The sequence below is a fragment of the Microtus oregoni genome, unplaced genomic scaffold (assembly GCF_018167655.1).
Source record: "Microtus oregoni isolate MIOR12 unplaced genomic scaffold, Mior012 000001F_ref0000356, whole genome shotgun sequence".
Classification (NCBI taxonomy): domain Eukaryota; kingdom Metazoa; phylum Chordata; class Mammalia; order Rodentia; family Cricetidae; genus Microtus; species Microtus oregoni.
Window position 1 is genome coordinate 68,608,909 of NW_024543060.1, and position 14,312 is coordinate 68,623,220.

Here is a 14,312-nt window from a genome sequence, read left to right on the forward strand (position 1 = left end):
CAGAAGCAATTAGTTACTCTTGAACTCTAAGACATTTTCAGGGGGTCATCCAGCCCAACCCTATGCAGGCAGTAGACATGCGTGGCCAGTCCCTCCTTCAATCACTGATCTGACAGAGGTGTTTTACCACTATTGAAAGAAGAAAAGAGTCCCGAGCAAGTCCCTAATTCAAATTTTGCCAACACTTGAGTTTGGGATGTAATTCACCATTACTTATTATCTGTCAGCCACACGCAGAGCTGAAAATGGAAAAACGGTCTCAAGAGCAAAAGGTCTGGTTCTCCGAGGAAAGCAGGCTGCAGAAGCTGCATCCAGGGGCTTTCTCTGCTGATGGAGGCAGGGAAGTCAAAAGGGAGAGGTAGGCAGAGAAGGACCAGATGGAGCTGTGTAAGGGCGGGGCTTTTGGAGGGACTCCCAGATGAGGTAAGGGGTCAGATAGCATGAGAGCCATGGGCAGGAAGATGCACAGGCTCTTCTCTTAGAGGCTGTTCTGCGTCTAGGAACATATTAGCTAAAGACAACACTGGCTAACCCGTTACTTAACTTTTGAATCTTTAGTCAAACCAAAGCAGGCCTTTCAATTCTTGCTGTAAAATCAGACAGAAGGCCAAGTCCGGGGGAAGCAGCTGTGACTGGTAGGTAGAGTGGCTTTTTCTCCGAGGCTCTCTGGCCTGTTTGGCTTTGGAAGAGAAGGGTGGCCATGCATTAGGTATGCAAGTGATGTAATGTGAGGGAAATTAAAAACGCACTTAATAGCCGACCTAAATGCTCCCGCCGCTGGCTCCATATGTGTGTTCTGGATGCCTTTGAATAGGACAGCACACTTCCCCACGAAAGTTTCTGTATTCAACATTAGGGTTCCAGGGATGTTATGTCGTAAGATAAAAGTGCAAGGTGAGTCAGGGAGGCAAAGGACCAAAGGCGCTCAGAGAAGATGCCATGAGCTTGCAGGCCCCTTGCTCTGTACCCTACTCTCCCCATCATTTGGTTGTACAGGAGAATCACACACCTACTGATTTTTTTTATTTAGAAGCCTTAAATGACGGCAGATGCTGATGTCGAGCTCTGTAAAACATGGGGCTCTAGATCTTGTGGATGTCACTGTTTAGGCGAGTCCTGGATAAATCTCTCATCGGCTTAAGTTTTCCACTTTGTGACATAGAAGGGCTGGGCTACCACGTGTCTGCTGGGCTTCTCTGTGCATATATGAGCGCATGGCTTCACATATTTAGGATTGTGCACAGTTGTTTGGTTGACAGACTTGAGGGTTTTATTACGTGTTAGCACGCTGACAACTCTCACGTTTTTTGTTTTCAGGAGACCTCAGTGAGAGCGACTTCTTTTAAAGTCCTCACATCCCACCCTGTGTATCCCACCCCCCACCATGGTGCTGAGGACAGAGCTAAGTTTTAACAAGCAAAATGTTCTAGGGATGCAATGCCATCCCTGGTTGATTGATAATAACTCCTGCAGCACTGTAAGAACTTGCTGAGTATTGGTGGATATACAGCTAGAAGATGAACAAATGAATAAGTTAGATTTGTGTGTCTTCCATGAAACACAGAGCCACTAAGGAACTCGAGTTGCAGCCTAGAATTCACCTCTTAGCTACGTGACCTCTTCCCTCCTGTGGACCCATTCACCTGCTCTGCAGATATCTCTAGCAATGATTTAATGCTAGACTCTGGTCTAAATGCTAAGAGTTTGCAGAAGGAAGCAAGCTCCCGATCTGAGCACCACGCATGCTACTGAGCGACACAGGTAACAACAGCCGCAAAAGCCAATGGATAGGATCATGTCAGGGACAGGATGTTCTTCATGTAACATGTCAGACAGGCTAAGCAGAAAGCAAGGCTCCTTTCGTGGTCAGGGAGATCCTCTATGACTAGACTGACATTTAATTTGCAGTCCTTTTAACAAGCCAACTTTTGACTGAGAAATGAAAAGAGCTACTATATAAATACCTAGGGAGAAGAGTGTACACACCAGGGGAATAGCAAGTACAAAGGCCCCGAAGACAGTCTCATTTATATTTCCAAGGGCATCAGGATGTCATTCTGTGATTTTTTTTTGGCTGGAAGACAACATGTTCAGATATAGCTTTTAAAATGGTGAACTGGGGATAAAAATACAGTCAATAGCAGAGGCCGGGAGATGGTTCAGCAGTTAAGAGTGCTTGAATACTCTTCCGGAGGTCCTGAGTTCAATTTCCAGCAACTGCACAGTGGCTCACAACCATCTGTAGTGGGATCCAAATCCCTATTTGTTGTGCATGAAGACAGAACACTTATACACATAACATGCATGAGTAAATAAATCTTTTTAAAAAACATACCCTCCAGTGATAGAGCAATTCCGGTGTAAAGCTCCATACCTATTGTGACCATATACAAACAAGTCCCTTGGGATGACAGGCTTTGATCTGGTTAACTTAAGTGTGTGATGTTTTTTATTTGAAAATTCTTTATGAAAAAGGTTTAATAGAAAAGCCACTCACTTAGTCAGAGGTTTGATTGCTGCAATAAAACACCATGATCAGAAGCAACTCGGGGAGAAATGGGTTTATTTAATCTCGCAGTTTGTAGTTATTTTCTCAGGAAGGCAGGTAAGGTGCTTGAGGCAGGAACTTGGAAGCAGGAGCTGATGCAGAGGCCATGGAGGGGTGCGGTTTAACTGGTTTGCTCAGTCGGCTTTCTTCTAGCAGGGCCTAGGAGTGACACACACCCACAGTCAATCATCAATCAAGAAATGTCCCCTCAGACTCGCCTACAGGCCAATCTTATGGAGGCATTTTTCTCAATTAAAAGTCCATCTTCTGAAACAGGTTTAAGGTTTGGGTCAAGCTGACCAAACCAAGCAGAACAGCCACTTTGTGGAACTGCTAAAAAGTTTGAGGGTTGGGGATTTTATTGGTACCTAGAATGGTGCTAAGCATCCTAAAACACATAGGATAACCTCCTCAAACAAAGAAGGGTATAAAGTGTCAACGATGCTGGAATTTCCATTGCTTCTAAGGAATGGGGAGTAATACCTGCTGTATAGAGTTCATACTTCAATGTGGAGATCATGCACCAAAGTATCCCAGATGGTGTCAAAAAGCAGAAGACTGTAAAACAAATTAAATGTAGGACAGTGTAGTGATGAGGCCAGCAGGCCTGCTTTTCATCCTGCCGGGCTCCCGCATGGCTAGCTTAGCCCCAGAAATAATAACACGGAAACTGTATTCTTTTAAACACTGCCTTGCCCATTATATCTAGCCTCTTCTTGGCTAATTCTCACATCTTGTTTAACCCATTTCTAATCATCTGTGTAGCACCACGAGGTGGTGGCTTACCAGGAAAAATTCTAGCCCACGTCCGTCTCGGGTCGGAGAATCATGGAGACTTACTCACTTCCCTTCTTCCCAGCATACTGTTCTGTCTACTCCACCCACCTAATTTTCTGCCCTGTTAAAAGGCCAAGTCAGTCTATTTGTTAACCAATGAAAGTAACACATAGACAGACGACCCTCCTACATCAGGACAGCATAAGGAGGTGTATTGATAGGCATTGCAGATGTGCTGTTGGTGGCATGGACCATAGTTTTGCCCTCTTTGGCAACTGAGTCTGGGAAGAGGCTCTACTTCTGGAGGTGAAGCTCCATGGCTTGGAAGTGGCCAGTCCTTTGGGTGCAGCTCAGGTATGCAGAGCATGGGATCACACAACCTCAGGGTCATCCCTGCATTAGAAAGCAAACAAAACCTCCAGAAGCAAAGGACATCTTCACCCTTGTATAAAAATAAAGCAAGCTGTCGTGGGCTAGACATTATAATTATTTTCTGCCCTGTTTCGGGAGTGTTTAAATTCTCCTTCTCAACACCTTCAGTGCCCTAGCACCACGGACGCAGGACAGTGCTAATTTGATTCAATTCTTATTACGTGTTGCTAGCTTCTCGCTTTTCTATTAGAGCAGAAATATTGTGATTTCAGCCCCTTGCAATAGCACTGTGATTTTTTTTTTTAAGTTGTGCAGATATTTTTTTTTCTTCTGTCTAGGTTGGTTTTTTGAACCCAACAGAAGCAACTGCAGATTTTATTATTACTTTCTTGAGAGTTTTGTACAAGGTGTTCTAATCACGTTCATCCCTTCAGCACCGCCCCCCCCCCAGATTCTCCCTCTAAACCCACCCATCTGTGCCCTTTTTTTTTTTTGGACAAACAGTGCATACACACGTGTATACATATGCACATATTGGTATGCATTTAAGACGTTACTAAAAACATGTTGACACTGTAGTTTTGATAGATTGGTAAGTATGTATTTTTATTCTTGGTCTCTTTTTTATTCTTTTACCAAGCATTGGCACCTAGTGGGTTTTCAGAAAATGCTATTTAAAAAAGATTTGTTTGTGCTTTATTGCTTTGGTGTGTTTTGTATGTGCCTGGGTGTGGTTACTCATGTGTGAAGGCAAGAAGTTGATGTTGGACATTTTCCTGTGTTCTTGTCCATCTTAGTTCTTGAGATAGGGTCTCTCATTGAATCTGAAGCTCACCCTTTTCCTAGATTGGTTGACCAGTGAGATCCTGGGGTCTGACTGTCTTCCCCTAGTGCCGGGATTACAGGCGTGTGCTGTCTTGCCCAGCTTTCATATGAAGGCTGGCGACACAAAGTCAGGCCATTGTGTTTGTTCAGGAAGCTCTTTATCCTCTGAGTCACCGCCTCACCTTAATAAATGTCTTCAGAATGAATAAACAGATTAAAAAATAAGTTTGCAATGACTAGATTCCAACTTATTTTTCCATGTCTTCTTGAACTCATTTATGCCACTAAAACACAATTTGGTAGCGCAAGTCCCATATTCTTGTGGAACATCGCTAAGATGTGCTCATTTATTAATAATTTTAAAATTGTTACAGGAGATATGATTTGATCCATAAAGTTTCTGTACACAGGAATCACTGGATTCCTCGTGGTTTAATTTCCCTATAGTCTTTCAACTTAGGGTAAGATTATTAAAACAGTAATCATAAAAATGTGCAAAAAATCATGTTGAAATTAAATAAAATTATATTGAAGTATATAAACTTAGCGCAAGGTTATTCATCAAGAAAATGGATTACAATAAATACTCCTGATTTAAATTTATTTTAAAATTCAAGGCAATTATGTACAGTGCAACATTTTATTTTGGGTGCCATTTTATTCTGTGAAGGAACTTGTTGGCCAGTTCACTGAACATGGGTCCATCTTTTTTTTTTTTTTTCTAGTGTTATTTCTTCACAATCGAGTTTGGTCTTTGCAAGCAAGAAGGTCAACTGCGGGCATATGGAGCAGGGCTACTTTCCTCCATTGGAGAATTGAAGGTACGTAGCTGTGAATGAAAATATCCTTCCCAAGCAAACTGGTTCAAGGTCATGGAAGCTATTGATTTGTTTGTTGAACGTTTCCACTCGCAACTCCCCATACATATTTAACACAGAGGATCTGGCACCGTGGATGTGGGTGCTGACCTGACTTTTTGCACCTCAGAAAATGGGTCAAGCCCTTCTGGGCTTGTGGTGTGACTCAAATGGATGAGCGGCCGTGTGCCCAGATCAACAGGGATGACTAACATAAGCTCTAATGCTGGGGAACAAATGGCTGGCCTAGCCTGAGTGCTGAGAAGTGGGCAGTGAGCTAGCAGGGGTACTTCTGATTGACACTCGCGTCAATCAGGGAGTCTGACTAGTCTACTCTGATGTCCATGACCTTCATGGCGCCATGGACTTGCCTTCTATCTCTCAAAGAGGAGTCTGAGGACATTCCATCTTCTCTAAAATTAATGCAATTAAAATACTGTGCGTATCAACAGTTTACTGGAAAACAAGCTGAATCAGCATAGTATCAAAGAAGCACATAATATATATTTATTATGCTTAGAAATTATTTTTTTCCTTTAACAGTAAATGATCATTTATTTGGAAATGGCAGGCTCTGGAGCATTCCGATACTTCTAGCATTTTAGTAAGTTTGGATGCATTTAGGAGGCAATATGACATGCAACCTAGAAATTATACTGAAAATAACTTAATCTTTCTTTGATTATTCTGTCTTAAGATCAGGATTATAGACTAGCTTAGGGCGTTCTCTTCAGCATTGATCGTTGTTGTATGATACAGTTGGGAAATGCATTGTTTCCGGAATGTTTGGCTAATTTGTATTCTCAAAAGATGCATTTTTTGAGATGTATTCTCACTGTACTTTTTATTGAGTCTGCTAGTTTTATAACTTTATTAGTTAGATAATTTATTCATTCCTAAAACCCTTCCTTCACTGGATGCTTACAGGTAGCACGCACTGTGCCAGACACTGGGAATCAAAAGATAGAAACCGATGAAGAACATAAATCCAAAGAAAATAACACCAGAAGTTATCTTAAGTGGAGTCTAGGATTTTGTTGCACACTAACTCAGTCTCTGTCAGAACTGGATCGTATTGTTAGAGATGAGACAGCTGAGGACAGAAAGCCATTACAGCACTTGCCTAAACCGCACAACTAACGTGCTAGAGCCAGGCCCAAGAGCAGGCAGTGTAGACTGTGGGAATCGCTGCTCTAGATTCCACAGCCCGAGGCTTTTCTTACCCAGGACTTGACACCCACTGCCGGATAAACAACCCAGCAGATAGAAAAAGTGTTGACAGTTGTGTCTGGCACACGAGAGGCCAGGCTTGAGAAGGCTTTCCGAAGGAGGATCCTGTGTTGCTCATACTGAGTCTTGAGGAATCGGGAGGTGGATTAGGAAAGCAGGAGATGCACAGATGTGCAATGGACCAAGGAACTGCATAACACCTGGTCAAAGCTCTTGTGCGCATACACATTTGCACACGTGTGTGCATGTGTGCGCGTGTATGTGTGTGAATTCACAGTACATGTGCAGTCAGAAAACAACTTTGTGGAGTTGGTTCTTTCCTTCTACCATGTGGTTTTGAGGATTAAACTCAGGCTGGCAGGGACACATAGGAAGCCCCTTTATCTGCCGAGCCATTTTGTTCTTTCCAAAAAACATCAGTAATAGTACATTCACTAAGCTCACAGCAAAAACAGGACATCATACCCTACAAGACCATGTCCTCTAAGACTACTTCTTGTTTCTCCCGAGAAAGTCAGAAAACAAAACTCCCTGAGCCACATCTATTTACATTCTCTTCAGATGGTATATAAATTATTCAAGAAACAAAAGAAACAAATCTCTTTCATGCCCCCCAACTTTTGACAGGGTCTCCTGGTCTGGTTAATGAGGCATGCGTAAGGCAGCATTGGGGTGAATCCACTGTTTTTGTTTTCAGTGTTGTAGACAGAATCATCTAGAAATGGAAATCAGCGAGAAATATGTACCTCAAAGGGCATTGTCTGCCGTGCACCATCCTGTTCAGGTCCATCACCTCCGGTCATTAGCATCCTTCCATTCTCAGATTTCAGCAGGCCAGCATCCCCATGATTGTCGTGCTGGAGCATTTTTACAATTTAGATGTTCTTTTCGCAAGAAATACCTTCTAACTGTTCAGAGAATACAGAGCAGAGGCGTCTTCCTTAGCAGCCCCTCTCTTCCTGCCTGTCTCATTCCTGTAAGAGCCCAGAATGTTTACCAGCTCATTTAAATACTTAATTATATTTGTGTGTGTTTGTATGTGTGTGGATGTGTGTGCCCATGAGCACAGGTGTTCACAGAAGCCAGAAGAGGGTATTGGACCCCTCAGGTGATTGTGGGCTCTTCTGCTACCCTCTGGAGGAGCAGCAAGCACTCTGAGCCACCGATTTGTCTCTCTAGCTCCCTGAGCATCTTACTTTTGTATTTGAGGAAAGATACTATGATTTGAGACCCAATATAGCCATAACCTTATTAATAGCATTATCGTAATCCTTTTGTAAATATCCTTACAGTTTTCCATGAATTGATCTATTGCAGTAAAGTATTTTCTACTGCTTCAACTGGTCCCTAAGTTTCTGGAGGCTTTGGTATAGTCTTCATAACTTTTATATAAGTACACACAATCCACCTTCTGTCTTGAAACATAAAACTTCTAAGATGCCTGCTGTAGTTTTCCTGAGGGCACCGATGTTGCTCTTCAGAGCTGGCCAAGTGTTTCCAAGAGTGGTGTCTGCCGTTTAAAGGAGGACGACTTTCAGTTTTTTTTTCTCCTTCATAAGAAAAGCACTTGATTTTACATTCAGAGACAGAAATAAAGCAAACGTGGAAAATCTTATAAAAGTTAGCATAAATTTGATTGAAAACTACCCGCACCATGATGGTTGGCATACTGGTTGGAGCTCCAAAAGCCTGAGAAGGTGGGGCTTTTCTCCATTTCTCATCATTGCAGAGAATGGTTAACCATGAACTGGGTCACCTGGAAGGTCAGCTTTGGAAGAGCAGCTTTGAAAAGAGGATGACTGGTTCCCTTTTACCCACCGTCTAGCATGTGTCTTTCATGTCGCACCTTGTCTCTCTGCCCTACAGTTGACCTAACGGTATAATCTGTTATTTGTTCATTTACCACGCCCTTGCCTTATTCATTTTCTATGATAAGCCCCAAATTGATGGCCCAAGCTGTGAGACAGAGTCTTGGAGGGACTTCCTAAGGCAGGGGTTATTATGTTGGAGTCCAACAGCAAAATCTGTTCACTTTGGGAGGAGTATTAGTCATTTTTCCTCATTGCCTGGCTAGAGCAACTCAAGGAAGGGAAGGTTTCGTTGGGGTCAATGAAAGGTTCAAGGGGAAACGGAACATCATCAGCGAAGGCATGCTGGTAGGAATGGCTGATGACTATGGTGGTGGGAGATAGTGATGAACCTTGCTCATCCCCTCCCCCTCATCCCCCCCGCCCTTGACCCCAACCTAGAAGCAAGAATCAGAGCTGGGCTACAAACTCTAAACCCTACTATCCAGTGATCCACTTCCTCCAACCAGACTCCACTTCCGGAAAGCTCCATGACTCTCCAAACAGTGCCGCCGCCGCTAGAAATCAAATGTTGAAACCCATGAACCAATGGAGGCACACTGCATGTTTAAGTGATGAGGGGTGGGAGGAAATGCCTGCTAACAGTGAAATGTGAGTCTTGCCTTTAAAAAAAAATTCATCTACTTCAAAAGCAGAAGGCTCTTTTCAGGGATAAGGGTGAGTTCTCGTTCTTTATTCCCTCCAGGGCAAAAATTAGGTGGCCTCAGCATCCACGCTGCAGTAATTGCTGGACTATTGCATATAAATATGTCTCTTTTGTGTTTCAGGGGTAAGAAAATTTGATTGCGCATTTTGAGCTTTAGTTTTAGGATGTCCTTGCATGGTGAATTATTGATTTTACCCTTATGCAGCTATTAATCAGCATTCTCCAAACAGCTTTCTATTTATTATGATCATTGGTATTTACTGCCACATCCAGCTGTTGCGGGGAGGTGGTCAGAATTACTGCCAGGCTAGGGAGGAGAGCCTCGAGGGCTTTGCAAGTTTTCTGAGCTTACCTGAAAGGTCAGTGTTGCTGCCAGAGAAAGAACTCAGCAGCTGAGCTCCCCACCGGTACTGGGCAGCTCAAGCCTCCCTTCCGGTTCCCTTCCTTTCTTGAAGTGGGGGCACTGTTAGTAGTGGCAGAGACGCTGGAGGACTGAGGGCTGCAAATCCCTCAGCTGCGTCTGCTAAAGAGGGAGGCTGCTCCCTTGCCCCTGCAGCTGATTCAAAACGAGAAAGCCCAGCAACGCTGAGAAAAATGAAGTGTGATGAACCATTGCTGAACTTGGCAATAGGGCTATTGATCCCCGGTAGGGAAGGCTTTAATGAATGGCATTATCCTAATCCCCGTGTGAGCATCCTTGTAGTTGCCAAGGAAGTTATCTACTGTACTGAAATTCTTTCTGCTGCTGCAATTGTTGACCTGATGTTGGCCCCTCAGTTGCTGGAGGCTTTGGTGAGTATGTAAATGAGGCTGAAAGACTATTCCTTGCATGCATGCATACTGCACATATAAGTAATCAGATCCACCTGTTTGTTGTGGGAACAGACGACTGTGGAGTGAACATAGGCGTGTTTGCACTGTGCTGTGCACATAGGAGTCTTTGCAAAACCTTATCTGGAATCTAGGACCCAAACGACCCATGAATCTGACTTCACACTTGCAATTTTTTTTTCTTTTCAAACTTTAACCAGTCCTAATATAGAGAGTGAGGATCACAGGGTTTCCATCTAGAGTAGCTGAGATAATACCTCTGTGTCATTGCATAAAGGGGTGTTTGAGAGGAAGGAAGATGCCAGGCTGATGAGCTAGAACAGACAAAATAGCAGGTTGGGTCTTAACAAGTCTCATATCTGGGGCCATTTTTTGCTACAGGTTTTAGACCCCTGGGGGAGAGGGAGGAAATGGTTATTGGGCAGGACGAGTGAATAAATAGTAATCCTATCTGGATTGATTTAGGAATGGTAACTATGTATGTTGAACACCTCCCAATGCTACCCATTTGTATACATTTCCCATTTAATTCTGACCACAACCTTGGGTTATAGAGTTCATGAGTTCCTTCAAACGTCGTGGGAAGGGAAGGAAGCAAATTTAAACTCCATAGTTAAGACATATTCTCTGAATTATCTTGCATTATTATCTAGTGGTGTCTTAGAGTTTCTATTGCTATGAAAAGGCACCATGATTACAGCGAGTCTTACAAGAGGAAATGTTTAATTGGGGTGGCTCACTTACAGTTTAGTTCATTCCATTATCAAGGTGGGACATGATGGCATGCAGACCAACATGGTGCTAGAGGAATGGCCTGTCTCACTGGGAGGTATCTTCAACATATATGAGACTCAAAGCCCACTCCCCCACAGGGGCACTTCCTCCAACAAGGTCACCCCTACTTCAACAAAGTCATACCTCTCATCAGTGCCACTCCCTTTGAGGGCCATTTGGTTTTCAGAGCACCACGGCCACTACCTGGGAATTTTTGATGTCAAAAGGATATTTATAAAAACTAGAATGGAAAATGAGTCTTAATTTCCTTACTAGAGCCAACTGATTGGTGCTTGGCACCTATGTGAAGGGTAACAAGGCTATCTTCAGGTCTAGGAGGAAAGGTTGCTTTGATTGACACTGGAAAAGTGGAGGGTGCTATGTGTTTACAGGCCTTGATAAAGCAATACTGCAAGAAGATGCTTAGATTCTTAGACTTTTAGATTTGTCGCTGAGTTAACTGCAGCTCATCCTGAGGTAGTTCTTCATTTGAAATGACACTGTTACTGGTTGAAGTTTCCTCTTCATTTCTTGTCATCTTGAAGGAAAGAATTCAGGTTCAGGTGAGAAACAGCCAGGCCAAGCAGAGGCTCATTTAGCAAAGCTCAGTGTCAATACTCCAAAGGAAGATTGGAACAGGAGATCTCAAAGGGAGAAACCGAATGGACAGTTAGGAATTGCTTAAAAAACTTTGATGAATATTTATCTCTTCTAAGGTGTTTTCTTTCCATGATCTTGAGAAGACTATAAGTTGGTGGGGGTTTCAAAACTGTGATACAAATGACATTATGTAGAAGTCAGCATCTCTCTTTGTTAGCATGACAACTGGGCAGGTTTTCTGGGTGCTTTAATTTTGAGATAGCCAGAAAAGCCTAACTGTAGCTCCCAAGATTCTTAATCACAAAGGGGCATTTGGGCCCTTAAAAAACACAGCTTCGGGGGCCCACCTGCAATTTTCCTAGTTTTTTTCATATTTAATTCTGTGCCTATGCAGGCTCGATATGTCTAGATTTTGAGACAGCTGTATTGAGAAGCCAGGAGTTCTGATTCTAGTTGTATACCCTTGTCTTTAGCATGATGGGAGAAGCCAAAAAATGGTTCTTTGAGAACAGTGGTTTTCAACCTGTGAATGGTTCTTCTGCACCCTGTTTCAGAACCATCCATTAAGAGTCTAGAAGTAGGCAGGTGGGGTGTGGTAAGAGGTGACCGCTAACCTTTAACATCATTGAGTTTATCTCGAAGACCCAGCCATTCAGAATTCCTCGCTGTTCTTCGTGCCAGGCATGTGATTGGAGCCAATGATGTCCCAACGAGTAATTATACTGGCTTTCCTGTTTTTCTAATGCCTGCTTTGGGCTTAAGTATAACTATTAATATTGGTTCTTTGCCCCCCCAACTGGCAATATTTATTTGCCGTATATTACTCTGCTGTACTTTATGGAAGGTAAATGATTACTTTGCAAGCACACTCCAATGCATGAGCCCACTCCAATCTCTGTTGACACACAGTACCTGGCCTCAAAACGTCTCCCAGCGAGTCCATAAATAGTTAGGTGAGAGTCTCAATTACCTCTCCACGCAGGTAATTATTACTTCTGCCATTTAAGTGAAATTTTAGTACATTGCTTATAGCAGCAAATTTAGGAGCATATATTTTCTTTTCCCCCGTACCTGCTTCTATTCATGGTGTACATTTAAAATTCCATTTGTGTCAGGGGATAGCTCTGAACTGTCCTTCAGCATGAATTTGCCTGATATTATCTAAAATAATAACATGAGCTCATTTTCTTCTGCAACTTCCAGGAGACTTAAAAAAGCCAAAATAAAACCCTTTCCTAACAACCGATTTACCCTGCACAGAGAGGGTTCTTTGCTTCCATGGTAGACTAGGAACTGAGCAGGTCTGCGGATTACTGGCTAGTATGTGTGATGCCATAGCATTTTGGAAGCCTCACTGTGGACTTGATGAATTCTTTGGTATGTTTTTGCAGCATGCTCTTTCTGACAAGGCGTGCATAAAAGCCTTTGACCCAAAGACAACCTGCTTGCAGGAATGCCTGATCACCACCTTCCAGGAAGCCTATTTTGTATCAGAAAGTTTTGAAGAAGCCAAAGAAAAGATGAGGTAAACTTGCTTTTGTTTCTTCTACAGAAAAATAACTTTGAAATTTCTCTGGCCGTTCTTCCTTTCTGTTTCTTTTCCTCCTGGTGGTTGACTGTGTCTCTTTCTGTTTTCGTTGATTCTCCAGGGACTTCGCAAAGTCAATTGCCCGTCCCTTCTCAGTATACTTCAACCCCTACACACAGAGCATTGAAATTCTGAAAGACACCAGAAGTATCGAAAATGTGGTGCAGGACCTACGCAGTGATTTGAACACGGTGTGCGATGCCCTGAATAAAATGAACCAGTATCTGGGGATTTGATGCCCAGAACCAGCATTGTTGTCAGCATGAGCTTTTGGGGGCTTAGCCACAACTCAATCGATGTTATCTGACATCAATAACTTTCTGTGTCATGGTTAACTAGTCAGCATGCAATTCTGTATGTCTTTGCCTCGGAGCAATTTACGTTGTTAATATACAAACATACTCTAAGGAACCCATGCAGATAACCATCCGTCATTTGAAAGACTGTGATGTAGTTATATGTCTCAAATAGATTTGACACTTCTGATTAGCAGGTAAACTTCAATGTAAACAAACTGTGTCTTTAAAATTTGCAACAGACATTCCTCACAGTTCTAGTTGTTAATTTTTTTTCTTTTCCTTGACCCCGGGACTTTCCCTCTATGTTCATTAAGTAAAATGAAAATAGCCGGGGACTTAGTGTCTAATTTCCATAGTAGCAGTGTTATTTGAGACAAACTAGAGTTGGTCCAAGCTTCTCATCACAGTCACAAAAGATTTAGTATTCGACTCCAGTGTTGTTATGAAACACAGTAGTTGAAAAGATTCTGGACCTAGTGTTCATCCCATGCAAGAAAAGAAAGCTTCTTATGAACAGGATGTATAGGTTGCACTGACCTTGTTGAAACTGATTTGCGGCAAGCTTCCTGACGTGTTTTCCTGAAGGAAACACTTCGAGACTATTTGGAAAGCTTAAACACAAGGGTAAAACATCTTCGGAATGTTGAATGTGTATTGTTGGAATAAAGGGAATTAATCATTTGAGGCATTTGACTCATTTCTTTAGGCTGAAATTACCAAATACCACAGGGGTGTAAGTATCATCTCTGAATCCGAAGATCCGGAAGCTGGGTTATAGAGAAACAAAGGGATTTGCTACAGCTTGGTACAATGAGGTGTGTAGCAGTCACAATCCATTGCGCTTTCATTTTAGACTTCTGACAAGTCCTCTGTAACGTACATTTGTGTTTATGTGTTGGCACAGAATGAATATTAATGTTTGAAAAGCCAATGCTTATCAATAAACATAAATTTGCCCCCATCAGGACATCTATTATGTCACCTCATGGCTCGAAAATGGGTCCTATCTGGGAGGAGTGGTTTATTTTCTCAGTGTCTGGGTAACTCTGGGTAAAACTAGTGATTTGCCGCAAACTCCTAGTGGTCCTTGCTATAAA

The 14,312-nt window shown here is 42.6% G+C and overlaps 1 protein-coding gene across 1 annotated transcript in view; it reads left to right on the plus strand.

The window, feature by feature from the left end:
* Tph2 (tryptophan hydroxylase 2) overlaps positions 1–13,896 on the plus strand; it is a 100,084-nt gene extending 86,188 nt beyond the window's left edge. The window contains exons 9-11 of the mRNA XM_041670759.1: positions 5,248–5,343; positions 12,720–12,853; positions 12,978–13,896. Coding sequence (XP_041526693.1) covers positions 5,248–5,343; positions 12,720–12,853; positions 12,978–13,152 — 405 coding nt within the window. The 3' untranslated portion in view covers positions 13,153–13,896. The remainder of the gene's footprint in view (positions 1–5,247; positions 5,344–12,719; positions 12,854–12,977) is intronic.
* The last annotated feature ends 416 nt before the right edge of the window (positions 13,897–14,312 follow it).